This window comes from Pristiophorus japonicus, chromosome 13 (assembly GCF_044704955.1).
Source record: "Pristiophorus japonicus isolate sPriJap1 chromosome 13, sPriJap1.hap1, whole genome shotgun sequence".
Taxonomy (NCBI): Eukaryota; Metazoa; Chordata; class Chondrichthyes; family Pristiophoridae; genus Pristiophorus; species Pristiophorus japonicus.
Window position 1 is genome coordinate 194717907 of NC_091989.1, and position 16057 is coordinate 194733963.

Genomic DNA, 16057 nt, shown 5'->3' on the forward strand with positions numbered 1-16057 from the left:
CTCCTTCCCTCTCCACCCCCCCCTCTCCTTCCCTCCATCCACCCCCCCTCTCCTTCCCTCCCTCCACCCCCCCTCTCCTTCCCTCCCTCCACCCCCCTCTCCTTCCCTCCCTCCCCCCCCCTCCCTCCACCCCCCCTCTCCTTCCCTCCCTCCACCCCCCCCTCTCCTTCCCTCCCTCCACCCCCCCTCTCCTTCCCTCCCTCCACCCCCCCTCTCTCCCTCCCTCCACCCCCCCCTCTCCTTCCCTCCTCCCTCCACCCCCCTCTCCTTCCCTCCCTCCACCCCCCCCCTCTCCTTCCGAGAGACACACTGTGGGGCCGTCCCAGCACGCTTTTGGAGGACTCCCGGTGCTGCAGTCGGTAATTAGAAAATGTTTTATTTGTAAAACTGTAGTGTTTAATGTTGTAAACTTCCCTTTAAACTCCCTCCCCCCCCCATTCCCTACGCCTAATTTATAACCTACGCCTGATTTTCTGAAGTGTAGGCAAGGTTTTTCGAACGTACAAAAATCTTCACTTACTCCATTCTAAGTAGTTTGGAGTAAGTTTTCACTGCCTAAACTTTGAAAACGGGCGTAAGTGGCCGGACACGCCCCCTTTTGGAAAAAAAAATTCTGTTCCAAAGTGAAACTGTTCTAACTGACTAGAACTGGAGCAAACTAAATGCCGAGAATTCAAATTTCTAAGATACTCCATTCTAACCAGTTGCTCCAAAAAAACAGGAGCAACTCAGGCCGAAACTTGGCCCCTTTGTTTCTATGTTTCCTGTTTGATGCCCTCCCCAACATCACTACTACTGTTTGGAGGCTGTGTACAACTCACACTAACGTTTTTTGCCCTTTGGTGTTCTGCAGTTCTACCCATATAGATTCCACATCATCCAAGCTAATGTCCTTCCTAATTATTGCCTTAATCTCCTCTTTAACCAGCAATGCTACCCCACCTCCTTTTCCTTTTATTCTATCCTTCCTGAATGTTGAATACCCTTGGATGTTGAGTTCCCAACCCTGATCATCCTGGAGCCATGTCTCCGTAATCCCAATCACATCATATCTGTTAACATCTATTTGCAAGTTAATTCATCCACCTTATTACGGATACACCTTGCATTAAGACACAAAGCCTTCAGGCTTGTTTTTTTTATCACCCTTTGTCCTTTTAGAATTATGATGTAGTGTGGCCCTTTTTGTTTCTTGCCTTTGTTTACTCAGCCTTCCACTATTGGTTTTTCCCTTTCTACCATCTGTTTCTGACTCCATATTACTTCGCCCTATCTCGCTGCATAGGTTCCCATCCCTCTGCCATATTAGTTTAAACACTCCCGAACTGCATGAGCAAATGTTACCCCTCGGACAACAGTTCCAGTCCTGCCCAAGTGCAGTCCGTCCCTTTTGTACAGGTCCCACTTCCCCCAGAACTGGTTCCAATGTCCCAGGAATTTGAATCCCTCCCTCTTGCACCACCGCTCAAGCCACGTATTTATTCTAACTATCCTGCTCCCTCTACTCTGATTGGCACGTGGCACTGGTAGCAATCCAGAGATTACTACCTTTGAGGTCCTACTTTTTAATTTAACTCCTAGCTCCCTAAATTCAGCTTGTAGGACCTCTTCCCGCTTCTTACCTATATCGTTGGTACCTACATGTGCCACGACAACTGGCTGTTCACCCTCCCTCTCCAGAATGCTCTGCAGCCACTCCGAGACATCCTTGACCCTTGCACCAGGGAGGCAACATACCATCCTGGAGTCTCGGTTGCGGCCGCAGAAATTCCTATCTATTCCCCTGACAATAGAGTCCCCTATCTCCCACTCTTTTTCCTGCCCTTCTGTGCAGCAGAGCCACCCATGGTGCCATGAACCTGGCTGCTGATGCATAGTGCTGCAGTACAGCGGGACCTGGGGGTACTTGTGCATGAAACACAAAAGGATAGTATGCAGGTACAGCAAGTGATCAGGAAGGCCAATGGTATCTTGGCCTTTATTGCAAAGGGGATGGAGTATAAAAGCAGGGAAGTCTTGCTGCAGCTATATAAGGTATTGGTGAGGCTACACATGGAATACTGCGTGCAGTTTTGGTTTCCATATTTACAAAAAGATATACTTGCTTTGGAGGCAATTCAGAGAAGGTTCACTCGGTTGATTGCGGGGATGAGGGGGTTGACTTCTGAGGAAAGGTTGAGTAGGTTGGGCCTCTATTCGTTGGAATTCAGAAGAATGAGAGGTGATCTTATCAAAACGTATAAGATTATGAGGGGGCTTGACGAGGTGGATGCAGAGAGGATGTTTCCACTGATGGGGGAGACTAGAACTAGAATAAGGGGCCGCCCATTTAAAACTGAGATAAGGAGAAATTTCTTGAGGGTTGTGGATCTGTGGAATTCGCTGCCTCAGAGAGCTGTGGAAGCTGGGTCATTGAATAAATTTAAGACAGAGATAGACAGTTTCTTAAACGATAAGGGGTTATGGGGCGAGGGCAGGGAAGTGGAGCTGAGTCCATGATCAGATCAGATCTTATTGAATGGCGGAGCAGGCTCGAGGGGCCGTATGGCCTACTCCTGCTATTTCTTATGAGGAGAATTTTATTTAATGCAGCGAACTGTGATCTGGAATGCACTGCCCTTGTGTGAAAAGGTTCCCCTGACGTCCATCTCACTCTTAACTTGCTCTAAGGTTAGCTCGTGTCCCCTGGAATTTGATCCAAACACAATTTGTCCCTGGTCAATTCTCAGTTCTGTTTCGAATCTGGGTAACTTCAATTGGCCTCCTTGCCTACTTCAAAGAAGCTGGCCTTTCTTAAGCTTTGGCTGGCCTGTGTTCCATCTCTGCCTTGAGATGGGATCTGGGGGGTTCCCTGTCCCTTGACCATGCTTGGTGCAAAACTCCCCACCCCCTGCGGAGGGACCTCGCCCTGGGAAGGGGGGAGAGTTCCCGCCCTGGGAAGGGGGGAGAGTTCCCGCCCTGGGGGAGGGGGAGCGCGGAGGGACCTCGCCCTGGGGGTGGGGAGAGTTCCCGCCCCGGGGGATGGGGAAGCGAGTGGAGGCCTCGCCCCGGGGGAGGGGGTATGGGGGAGGGGAGAGTCCCCGCCCGGGGGGAGTGGGGGGGAGGAGGGAGGGGAGAGTCCCCGCCCCGGGGGGAGGGGGGGAGGAGGGAGGGGAGAGTCTCCGCCCCGGGGGGAGGGGGTATGGGGGAGGGGAGAGTCCCCGCCCGGGGGGAGTGGGGGGGAGGAGGGAGGGGAGAGTCCCCGCCCCGGGGGGAGGGGGGGAGGAGGGGAGGAGGGAGGGGAGGAGGGAGGGGAGAGTCCCCGCCGGGGAGAGGGGAGAGTCCCCGCCCCGGAGAGAGGGGAGAGCCCCGGGGGAGGGGAGAGTCTCCGCCCCGGGGGGGAGGGGGTATGGGGGAGGGGAGACTCCCCGCCCTGGGGGGAGGGGAGAGGGGACCCCAGAGAGTCTGGCCCTGGCAGTACAGATGCAGAAATCGGAGCTGGCATTGAGCAGCCGTGGGGAAAAGGGATTCCCGCTGTGACCTCCCACACAATTCATGAATATGTAGTGCACACGAGCTGCTAATTGATATATATATTAGAATTGTGCACATATCCACACATCAAGTAATAAGATTGCTGGCACTGTGTTTTATATTCTACTTGTCTGACTTCCAGTTCTCGATGAACAGAAATTTTCCCCAATTGAATATTGGAAAGACTGAAGCCATTGTCTTTGGTCCTCGCCACACCTCCGTTCCCTAACCACACATCCCACAGCATCACTAAGACCGCTTATTTCCACCTCTGAAGCATCGCTCTTGCCTCAGCTCATCTGCTGCTGAAACCCTCATCCGTGCCTTTGTTAGCTCTAGACTTGACTATTCCAGCGCACTCCTGGCTGGCCTCCCACATTCTACCCTACGTAAACTCGAGGTGATCCAAAACTCGGCTGTTCGTGTCCTAACTCGCACCAAGTCCCGCTCGCCCATCACCCCCTGTGCTCGCCGACCTACATTGGTTGCCGGTTAAGCAACGCCATGATTTCAAAATTCTCATCCTTGATTTCAAATCCCTCCATGGCCTCGTCCCTCCCTATCTCCATAATCTCCTCTACCCCCACAGCTCCCCGAGATGTCTGCGCTCCTCCAATTCTGGTCTCTGGAGCTTCCCTGATTATAATCACTCAACCATCGGTGGCCGTGCTTTCTGTTGCCGAGGCCCCAAGATGTGGATCTCCCTCCCTAAACCTCTCCGTCTCTCTACACCTCTTTCCTCCTCAAAACCCACCTCTTTGACCAAGCTTTTGGTCACCTTCCCTAATATGTCCTTTTGTGGCTTGGTGTCAATTTTTTTGTCTTATAATACTCCTGTGAAGCACCTTGGGACGTTTCACTACGTTAAAGGCGCTATATAAATACACATTATTGAGTGCATTAATATGGTTTGCTGAATTTCAGTGTTTGGTGCCAGCAATGAGGGGAGAGGAGGAGAATTTTTTTTACACAGTGATTTATGACAATCTGGAGCGCTCTGCTTGAAAGGACGGTGGAAGCAGATTCAATAATAAATTGGATAAATAGTTGGAACATTTGCAGGTCTGTGGGGAAAGAGCAAGTGGAGTGGGACCAATTGGATGGCTCTGTTATTAACAGTAAGCTTGGTCTTTTGTTGCAGGAATCTTACTTCCATTGGACATTTGGGGTGATTGAGTCTGACTGCTATGGTGCCGTGGATGTTGCTACTGGCAAATCGCTGCTGTTCGTGCCCAAACTCCCGGACAGTTACGCTGTGTGGATGGGGAAGTAAGGCACTTTCTACCCCTTGTCATTTCCCCAAACTCTCTTGTAATAGCCCCCTCTCTTTCTTTCGCCCCCTCGCTGACCTACACTGGCTCCTGGCCCGGCAACAACTCAATTTAAAACCAACAAAAAAAATTCTCATCCTTGTTTTCAAATGGCCTCAACCCTCCCTATCTCTAACCTCCTCCAACCCCCCGAGGTCTCTGCGCTCCTCCAATTCTGACCTTGAGCATCCCTGATTATAATCGCTGTATCTTTGGCAGCCGTGCCTTCAGCTGCCTGGATCCTTAGCTCTGGAATTCCCTCGCTAAACCTCTGCGCCTCTCTCCTTTAAAACGCTCCTTAAAACCAACCTCTTTGACTCAGCTTTTGGTCGCCTGTCGTAATATCTCCTGGCCTGGCTCGGTGTCTATGTTTCTTTGATAATTGCTGCTGTGAAGCACCTTGGGATGTTTTACTACATTAAAGGCGCTATATAATTGCACATTGCTGCTATTGTACCGTCCCAGCACACTGAATTTCTAGGGCTGGTTCACATCATTCCCACACTGCCACAGTGTGAGTCAACACTGTACCCCAGTATAGTCCCAGCACCTACACATTACCCGCTGATTCCCGACACCCACCTGTATCGCACAAATGGCATTGAGTATGAATTACAAAGGCGCGCTCATAGCGTACTGAGCGGGCCGGCCGTTCCAGGCAGTTCAAGCAGCGGCTCCAGATCACCGGCAATGTTCCCCTTTGCCGCCCGAACCCGCCCCGCCATCCAAGGCCCCCCGTCCAGGCTCCCAAAGGGCCCCCACCCCCCCCATAGCCACTCCGGCGCCAACACCCCCCCCCCTCCATAGCCCCCAGGGCCTCGCCCGCCCCCCCCTCCCCTCAGTGCCGGCCCCCCCACCCATGGCTCCTCGCGCCCTCCCCCCAGATCCCCCTAACATTTGCTCTTTCACCTAATGGACTGTCCTGGGAATGTGTTGGACTTTCTCCATGGGTTGCCGTTAACCAGAATCCTGTTACATTGGGCCGTAAACTGTGGCCTGTCCAGGTGAGTACGATATGCACACGCCCGAAGAGGCCCTGCATTTCTGGGTTTAGGTATGTTCCCCGAGAGAAGGGCCTTTGTGGGTGGAGATTTGGGCTAGTTGCCCAACTCCTGCCCAGCGAACGTCCTTAAAACTCTTACGCCCTGCAGAAGCAGACGAAGGGCCTGCTTTCACCAGCATAAGAGTTTTAAAAGATAGAAAAATTACATTTTATCACTAATTTTTTATATATGGTATTAGAAACCCTGTCCGTTCAGATACATTTATTTTTAAGTTTAAAATATATATAAAAATCATTCAAAAAAAATTTTTTTTTTTCTAAAACATTCAATTTCAATTCATTTTAAATGTGAGGTGTTTTTTTTTTAGATTTATGTATTGTGTTTCTGTGTTTTGGGGGTTATTCTGGTTGGTGGTAATGGGAGCTCCGTACAAACAGAACTCAGCATTATTATCAATGAGAATACTCCATGTTCATTGGTGATCCGGGCCCACGTGATCCCAGGATTCCCGTACGCTCCTGGGCTGCGCATCTAGGCCTCGGACCGGAAACGTTTGTTACTCTGGGACCACCGGGTGCATTCATAAAACAAATTCCGGTCGAAGGCATCCGCCCACAGGAAGCCTCCGACTGAAATTTTTGGCCCGTTATGTTTGGGCTTTGTGTACAATTATCCCACCGCCTCCCCCCCCCCCCCCCCCCCCCAGCTGAAGTGCGGAGCTGAGCTGCACCACGCAGGAGACCCCCCACCCCCGATTCAATACCCTGGCCTGGGCAGGGCTGAGTGAGCTGATTATCGGGGCAGCAGTAGGGAAGCTGCAGCTGGGCTTGGCGATCTGGAAAAGGGAGGGCAATGGACAGGGGGGGCGGGTGGGGGGGGGCCCTACTCTGTCCTACCTCTGAGCCCTGCTTGCACATGTCCGCATGTGGCTGTTGAATTGGGACAGTTTAGGCCAGGCTGCAATGACCACTGCAGGGGTTATGGGGAGCGGGCAGGGAAGTGGACCCGAGTCCATGATCAGCCATCGTATTAAATGGCGGAGCAGGCTCGAAGGGCCGAATGGCCTACACCTGCTCCTATTTCTTATGCAGTCCACTATCATGCTGAGACACGCGCTCTAGAATAGGTAGGTGGTTGTGGTGCTGGAGGGCAGCTGCAGAAACTTGCTCTCAGGCAAGGATCTGTGACTTCAGGAGGGAATATTGGAGGCAATTAATTTTCCAACCAATCGGCTCAGTGTTTTCCAAGCAATGAAAGTGTTGTGATTTCTCGTGGGCTTTTGACTGAGGGCAGACAGCGAGCGAGATGTTCCTCTGTAATTTGCCAAATACACTAATTGACGGAAGCTATTATTTACCCTTGGCTCTGGGAGCAGACGGAAGGTGTGAGTGAATATTTATCTGCCTTGTACGATCTCCCTCTGTAATTACCACCGCAGGCTGCTGTTTGATTGCAATTAGCCGTGGCTCTAATTAATATATTGATGTAATGGCCACCGTCAGGATGCACTATTGTGCTCCGTGCAGTGAAACAAATCAAGATGCTGTCCTTTCAATAACTCTCTGTAAAAAGTATATGAATTTTCCCAACCCGCGTGGCTGACTCTGGGGGTTATTTGTATTTTTTGGACTCCAGCAAGGAGAAATGTGCAGTTTACACTCCCAATGATCTGTCTTTCTCCCTCTCAGCACGTTCTAATCGCTACTGTTACAGGATAAACACCAGGAAGCAGTTACTGTCTCTCCCACTGACTTACACAGGGCTCAACAATTGAATCACATAGTCAGACAGCACAGGAGGGGGCCATTCGGCCCATCGAGCCTGTGCCGGCTCTGTGACAGAGCGATCCAATCAGTCCCACTCCCCGCGCTCTTTCCCCACTGCCCTTTTCACATATTTATCCAGTTCCCTTTTGAAAGTTACTATTGAATCTGCTCCCACCGCCCTTTCAGGCAGCGCGTTCCCGATCACCACAACTCGCTGCGTAAAAAAAGAATTCTCATCTCTCCCGCTGGTTCTTTTGCCAATCACCTTAAATCTGTGTCCTCTGGTTATAGAGCCGCCTTCTTGTGGAACTTTGGAACATAGGAAACGATTTCTCCTCATTTACTCTATCAAAACCCTTCTACAGTAATACTATTCCTGTACAAATACTTGGCGAGTGTCATTTCCTGACCAATAAAAAAAAATCTATGGATGGAGGTTCTTGCTTAATTAAGAGCGATTTTTGACTGCCCTGCTTTTTAAAAAGTTATCGCTCATTTCAATGAAAGTGTTCCTTACCCAGGCTAGCAGAGATTACTGATGCCTTTTTTGAAATTTTTCAAATGCCCCATCTGAAAACTGGCAGAGTAGGGAGTTTGGAATTGGCTGGGACAGCCCCTGCTGCTCACGCACTGCAATAGCTGGGGGATCATCGGCCATAACTCCCTGCAGAAGAGTAGGGGAATATTCCAGAAGAACAGAAGCCTCCCAGGGAGAGAGGTCAGCCCGCCATACAGGGTCAAGAATCTGCTGCCCCCCTCTCCCGCAAACTGTTGGCACCTGTTGGCAAACAGAGTCATAAGAACATAAGAATTAGGAGCAGGAGTCGGCCATTCAATGAGATCATGGCTGATCTTCCACCTCAACTCCACTTTCCCGTACTATCCCTTAATATCCAAAAATCTTTCGATCTCTGTCTTGAATATACTCAAAAACTGAGCCTCCACAGCCCTCGGTGGTAGAGAATTTCAAAGATTCACCACCCTCTGAGTGAATAAGTTTCTCCTCATCTCAGTCCTAAATGGTCAACCCCTTATTCTGAGACTGTGACCCTGGTTCTAGACTCCCCAGCCCGTGGAAACATCCTCCCTGCATCTACCCTGTCTCGTCCTGTAAGAATTTTGTAAGTTTCAGTGAGGTCACATCTCATAATGCAAGAGAATATAGGCCTAGTCTACCCAATCTCTCCTCATAGGGCAATCCCAGGAATCAGTCTGGTGAACCTTCGTCACACTCGCACACCTCCTTGGTGAGGAGACCAAAACTGTACACAATACTTCAGGTGTGGTCTCACCAGGGCCCTGTATAATTGTAGTAAGACGCCTTTACTCATACACAAATCCATTTGTAATAAAGGCCAACATACCATTTGCTTTCTTAACTCATCACCATTTGCGGAGGAAGCACTCGAAAGCAGGGCAAACAGGCAGGAGGGAAGAAAAGTAATACTTTAAACTGTTGATACTCTCCCAACATTCTCTCTTTTTTTTTACTTAAAGGATTCACTCCCGTGATGACTTCAAAAAGAAGTATTCCGTGGATGAAGTTCACTACACTTGTGACGTAAGTCGACCTGTCTAATGACAAAAGGTTTTGAAGTTTCTGTTCAGGGAGATGGATGAAGCTGGAGTTAAAGGAATGGAGTGTTGGGGGGGTGGGGGAGTTGTATGGCTGGAGGAGATTAGAGATGGGGTGAAGGGCGAGGCCATGGAGTGGTTTAAACATGGACGAGAGTTTTCGATTCGAGGCACTGAGGAGTCGGAAGCCAATGTTGCCCCAGCGAGCACTGGTGCGATGGGTGAACGGGACTTGGTGCGAGTTTGAGATTTGGCAGAACTGAGGTTTACGGAGGGCGGAGGATGGGTGGCTGGCCTGGAAGGTATTGCAATAGTTGAGTGTGGGGGTGACAAAGGCAAGGAAAAGGGTTTCAGCAGCGGGTGGGCTGGGGAAGGGCACAGAGATGGATGATGTTACGGAAATTGAAGTCTTTGGGCTCAATTTTCCCCAAAGCATTTTTTTGGCGTACTTGAAGAGTTACGCCCGATCTTTTGGGGTCCAAGTACGGCAAAAAAAAAATTCTAAGTTTCCCTGTTGGATTTCTTCTTTTTGGCGTGGCCTAACCCGACCTTTAGTTTTTGGGGTGGAGCCTTGATCTGCACCAAAAAGATCGGGCTGCCATGGTAACCAGGGACACAATGCGAGTTGAGGCTGCAGAGTGAGGAATACAGCCAGCTCCCAACACATTCAAAGAATTGAAAAACACACAGCAGCAACTTAACCCCTGTGTGTGAACTTGGCTGGAAAAAAAACTGGCCTGAAAAAAATCGTTACGAACGTGAGTTACACTGGTGCAAATTGATTGGGGAGCTGTAGTTTTTCAACTTGGGCCGAAAAGAGCAACCTGCTCCAAAATATCGGCGCAAATCAGTGGGGGAAATTGAACCCTGTTGTATGAGGGAGAGGATAATGGATCAGAAACTCCACTCTGGGTTGGACAGGGTTGCGTACAGTTTGATCCAGCCTGGGACAGTGGCTGGGAATGGGATGGAGTTGGTGGGGAGAGTCGAGTAGTGTTCAGATTTCCCAGCATCAATATTGTAGGACATTAAAAAAACCATAAAAGGAAGACATTGGGCTATCTGATTGTACAGAATGCAGCACAGTGAGGAAGAGTTAATTCGAAGGATTTTATTTTTCTCTCAGGTGCAATTGAACCTAAGTGTGGGGGAGTTGTTGATTTATTCATGATCACCTGGAAACATGGTGTTTATGATTTCTTTGGGATTATGTGGGAAGTAAAGCATAAAGTGAATGGATTAAATAATTAATACAAAAGGCACAGTAGTACAATGCTGGAAATCTGAAATAGAAACTGAAAATGCTATCTTTGGCACCCTCCTATTTCTCATCTATATGTTGCCCCTTGGCGATATCATCCGAAAGCACAGCGTCAGTTTCCACATGTACGCTGACGACACCCAGCTCTACCTCACCACCACTTCTCTCGACCCCTCCACAGTCTCTAAATTGTCAGACTGCTTGTCCCACATCCATTACTGGATGAGCAGAAATTTTTTCCAGTTAAATATTGGTAAGATCAAAGCCATTGACTTTGGTCCCCGCCACAAGCTCTGTTCCTTAGCCATCCCTCTCCCTAGCATCTGTCTGAGGCTGACCCAGACTGTTCGCAACTGTGGTGTCATATTTCACCCTGAAATGAGCTCCCGACTACACATCCGCAGCATAACTAAGACCGTCTATTTCCACCTCTAACATCACCTGTCTCCGCCCCTTTCTCAGCTCATCCGTGCCTGAAACCCTCATAGAAACATAGAAAATAGGTGCAGGAGTAGGCCATTCGGCCCTTCGAGCCTGCACCGCCATTCAATAAGATCATGGCTGATCATTCTCTCCATACCCCTTGATCCTTTAGCCGTAAGGGCCACATCTAACTCCCTCTTGACTATCTCCAATGAACTGGCATCAACAACTCTGCGGCAGGGAATTCCACAGGTTAACAACTCTCTGAGTGAAGAAGTTTCTCCTCATCTCAGTCCTAAATGGCCCACCCCTTATCCTAAGACTGTTCCCCCCTGGTTCTGGACTTCCCCAACATCGGGAACATTCTTCCCGCATCTAACTTGTCCAGTCCCGTCAGAATCTTATATGTTTCTATGAGATCCCCCCTCATCCTTCTAAACTCCAGTGTATAAAGGCCCAGTTCTCCTCATATGCGTTTGTCACCTCTAAACTTGACTACCCCAACGCACTCCTGGCTGGGCCTCTCACATTCTACCCTACGTAATCTAGAGGTCATCCAAAACCCAGTTGTATATTGCCTAACTCACACCGAGTCCCGCTCACCCATCACCCCTGTGCTCGCTGACCTACATTGGCTCCCGGTTAAGCAACACCTCGATTTTAAAATTCTCATTCTCGTTTACAAATCCCTCCATGGCCTCGCCCCTCCCTATCTCTGTAATCTCCTTCAGTCTCACGCCCTTACCAAGATGTCTGCGCTCCTAAAATTCTGCCCTCTTGAGCATCCCTGATTATAATCGCTCAGCCATCGGTGGCCGTGCCTTCAGCTGCCTGGGCCCCAAACTCTGGAACTCCCTCCCTAAACCCCTCTACCTCTCTTCCCTCCTTTTAAGATTCGCCTTAAAACCCACCTCTGACCAAGATTTTGGTCATCTGCCTTAATTATTTCTTCTGTTGCCACATTTTTGTCGCCTTGGAGGGAGCAGCGCATGCTGCAGCAGGAGGGCGACGGCTGCGAAGCCAGGTCGCTGATTGCAGTGCGGGCAGGCACAGCAGGAGGAGCGAAGGAGCGGCAAGAGTTTGTAGAGGGAAGTGACCGGGGCCCAGGAGAGGCGTGAGTTTGGGGCTCAGAAGAGGCGAGGGCCCAGGGACAGCACGGGCCCAGCCCACACTGCGATATGTGTGCCCACTGGGTCCGTGCAGCAGAGCAGGTCTCCAGTCGTCTTGGTTAACCCTCGCCACTGGACCAAGACCTCACTCTGTCAAGCCCGTGTGGTGGCTGGTGTGCAACGGTCACCCCACGTTAAAAAAATCCACACACAGACATCTTCCACCCTTCAGGATGTAGTTCAGGATCTGGAATATTAGGTCCTTCATTGAAACACCTGTGCACTCATCCCTATTTTGGCGTGGAAGCAAGTCATCCTCATTTCTAGGGACTGCCTATGATGATGATTTGTCTTATAACACTCCTGTGATATCATTTTAATAAAATGCTTCCGTGGTAGAAGAGTCAAATCTCTAGTTCTGATCTGACCAAGGTTGGATATAATTTAGGAATACCTCTCCCATGCATCCCTAGCTGTCCATCCCAATAATCTGTTTACTAACTAAACTGCCTTACCATAAACCTGTCCATGCTCACATATCAGCTCCTTGGCTCTTCCACCATGGGGGGGGGGGGGGGGGCATTGCTGACCTTCTGCACAACATGGCTGACAGCGGGAAATCACCGGCTGGTGAGCCCCGACCCCTCGCTCTGGATCCACACGGTTATCCAACGTTTCACCAGTGTGTACATTTGCATTGGAAAGACTTTGCATTTATATAGAGCCTTTCACAACCACAAGATGCCCCCAAAGAGCTTTACAAAAATGTAGGAAACGCGGCAGCCAATTTGCGCACAGCAAGCTCCCACAAACCACTTTGAGATAGTGACGAGATAATCTGTTTTTGGTGGCATTGGTTGAGGGAGAAATATTGACCCAAGGACATAGAAACATAGAAAATAGGTGCAGGAGTAGGCCATTCTGCCCTTCGAGCCTGCACCACCATTCAATAAGATCATGGCTGATCATTCACCTCAGTACCCCTTTCCTGCTTTCTCTCCCTATTCCTTCATCCCTTTAGCCATAAGGGCCATATCTAACTCCCTCTTGAATATATCCAACTCCCCTGCTCTTCTTCGAAACAGTGCCTTGGGATCTTTTACATCCACCTGAGAGAGCAGACGGGGCCTCGGTTTAACATCGCTTCTGAAAGACGGCAGCTCCAACAGTGCAGCACTCTCTCAGCACTGCACTGGAGTGTCCGCCTGGATTATGTGCTCAAGTCTCGAGTGAGTCTTGGACCCACAACCTTCTGACTCCGAGACAAGGGGGCTACGCATGGAGCCTCAGCTGACTCCTAACTGGTTGAATTTTTTTTGTGATATCTCATGTAATTGAGTTAATTGCCTGGGAATGGTAAGTACTGCAGGGAATCGAATACGGCCAGGGTGATCTCCTGGACTAGTGTCGATCGCCTGGATTGGGTCGGAGAGGAATTTTCCCAGGTTTATTTTCCCTAAATTGGCCGGGATTTTTACCTGTTTTTTGCCTCTCCCAGGAGATCACATGGCTCCGTTTGGGGTGGAGTGTAGAATGTTTCAGTATAAGGGGTGTCGCAGTTGTGAGGGGCGGACTAGTTGGGCCGGGAGCTCTTTACCTTTCCGCCATTGTTCATTGTTCATAGGTTTATATGTAACCTTCAGGGCTGCTGACCGAGGGCCGGGAGGCTCTTTGTCGGCCGGGGCGGACACGATGGGCCGGAATGGCCTCCTTCTGCGCTGTAAATTTCTATGTTTCTATGTAAAGTTTTGTGCATTTCCCAAACACTTAGTGAGTGTCTCTTTAAACTTTTTATTTTAAACATGGGATTTGCTGCTTTAGAACTTGCAAGAACTAAGAAGCTGTGTCAGAGTTATAAATTCCGAACCCAAGACCTTACAAGTCCCACTAGACATGTTCCAATGTCAGATTAAACCTTTCATGGCTCTACACTACTGACATTCGGTGCACGGGCTTCTGTGAAGTGAGCGTGTGTGATTCTGCATCAAAGAACTTCATTCTAGGGAGGTCTCCGGAGAATCAGATTTAAAATCAAATCATGAGTCCTGGATTAGTGTGGGTTCCATGCCTGACTGTTTTTCTTGAACAGACAAATGTCTGTTATTATTGTGCCACATGTTTATCTCTGTTCCTTCCTCCTCCTCCACAAAAACAAACCCCATCTGGAGATGGAAGCCCCTGTGAGCTGATGCTTGGGCCGTGGGATGTTCTACCGGTGAGCAACGGGAGGCCTGTATGTCCATACAGCCCTGGGCCCCTCTCACACCTGATCACACCACTGACGGCCGTGGCTCAGTGAGCATCACCCTCGCCTCTGAGTCAGAAGGTTGTTGGTGCAAGTCCCACTCCAGAGACTTGAGCACAAAAATCTAAGCAGACACTCCAGTGCAGTGCTGAGGGAGCGCTGCACTGTCGGAGGTGCCGTCTTAAAACGAGGCCCCATCTGCGCGCTCAGGTGGATGTAAAAGCTCCCATGTCATTCGTTCAAAGAAGAGCAGGGGAGTTATCTCTGGAGTCCTGGCCAATGACAACAGTGACTACACTCCAAAAGTACTTCATTGGCTGTAAAGCACTTTGAGACGTCCAGTGGTCGTGAAAGGTGCTATATAAATCCAAGTCTTTTCTTTATTCCTCCTGTTGGCTTGTGCTGTTATGACTCCTGTTTAATCATCTCCTGTTACCCACTGAACCACTTTACTGATCATTCTAATTCTTTTCAGCAACAGTATGAATTTATACTGTGCCTTTAATGTAGTAAAAATGTCACAAGGCACTGCACAGGAGCATTATCGAACAGAATTTGACCCATAAAGATATGAAGATGAGAGTTTTAAAATGGAGGTGTTGCCAGACTGGGAACCAATGTAGGTCAGCGAGAACAGAGGGTGATGGGTGAGCGGGACTCGGTGCAAGTTAGGACACGGAGGCAGTGAGTGCAGGGGGTGATGGGTTAGTGGGACTTGTTGTGAGTTAGGACAGGGGGTGATGGGTGAGCGGGACTCGGTGTGCGTTAGGACACTGGGCAAAGAGGGTGATGGGTGAGCGGGACTTGGTGCGAGTTAGGACACGGGGTAGCGAGCACAGTGGGTGATGGGTGAGCGGGACTGGGTGCGAGTTAGTACACGGGGCAACCAGCACAGGGGGTGATGGGTGAACGGGACTCGGTGTGAGTTAGGACACGGGGCAGTGAGCATAGGGGGTGATGGGTGAGTGGGACTCGGTGTGAGTTAGGACACGGGGTAGCGAGCACAGTGGGTGATGGGTGAGCGGGACTTGGTGTGAGTTAGGACACGGGGTAGCGAGCACAGTGGGTGATGGGTGAGCGGGACTGGGTGTGAGTTAGTACACGGGGCAACCAGCACAGGGGGTGATGGGTGAACGGGACTCGGTGCGAGTTAGGACACGGGGCAGCAGGAGTTTAGAGGGTGGGAGGTGGCTGGCCAGGAGAGCGCTGGAGTAGTCGAGAGTCTGTGTATGTTGTCATTTTTCCCAGCCCCCTTTCCCCAGGTTTTTCCCCAATAACCTGTCCATCTGCAGCATCACTGGGTTCTGAACAAGGGTCGTTGACCTGAAACAGGAACTGAATTCCTCTCCCCACAGACCCTGCCTGACCCGAGTGTTTCCAGCATTTTCTCTCCGATTTCCAGCAGCCATAGTATTTCTTATTTTTTTTCTAGGTGTGCCTTTCTCCAAAAAAGACGTTCAGAGACATCAGACTCTCGACACCTTTATAAATCACTGCCTCCGTTGCACAATTAACCCTTGGCCTGGGGGGTCATTTTAGAGTTGGGTATTAATTTGACTGCCTTTTCAGGGCCCGAATCCCCAAATGACGGACCCTCCGAAGGGGCGATGAGAGGAAGCTTTCACCATGTTTGCTGTGCATTAACAGTGACTTGGACATCAGTTGCTCCTGGGTGAGAGGCAAGTGCAGTTCTCCCTGTGATCAGCCTCGGGCTGTCCAAATCTCGCTGGCACCCACTGATCCTTAACCAGTGAGCTTGGATTAAACAATAATGGTATTATGTCGATAATTACTTAACTGGGCTGTGGCCAATAATCCCTCGAATTATTTTTCCCTGCGCGAGACATTTCA

The 16057-nt window shown here is 50.0% G+C and overlaps 1 protein-coding gene across 1 annotated transcript in view; it reads left to right on the forward strand.

Annotated features, from left to right (window-relative positions):
- pepd (peptidase D) overlaps nucleotides 1-16057 on the forward strand; it is a 149507-nt gene that overhangs the window by 33425 nt on the left and 100025 nt on the right. Inside the window, exons 3-4 of the mRNA XM_070897050.1 lie at nucleotides 4655-4782; nucleotides 9091-9154. Of these exons, the coding sequence (XP_070753151.1) occupies nucleotides 4655-4782; nucleotides 9091-9154 (192 nt within the window). The remainder of the gene's footprint in view (nucleotides 1-4654; nucleotides 4783-9090; nucleotides 9155-16057) is intronic.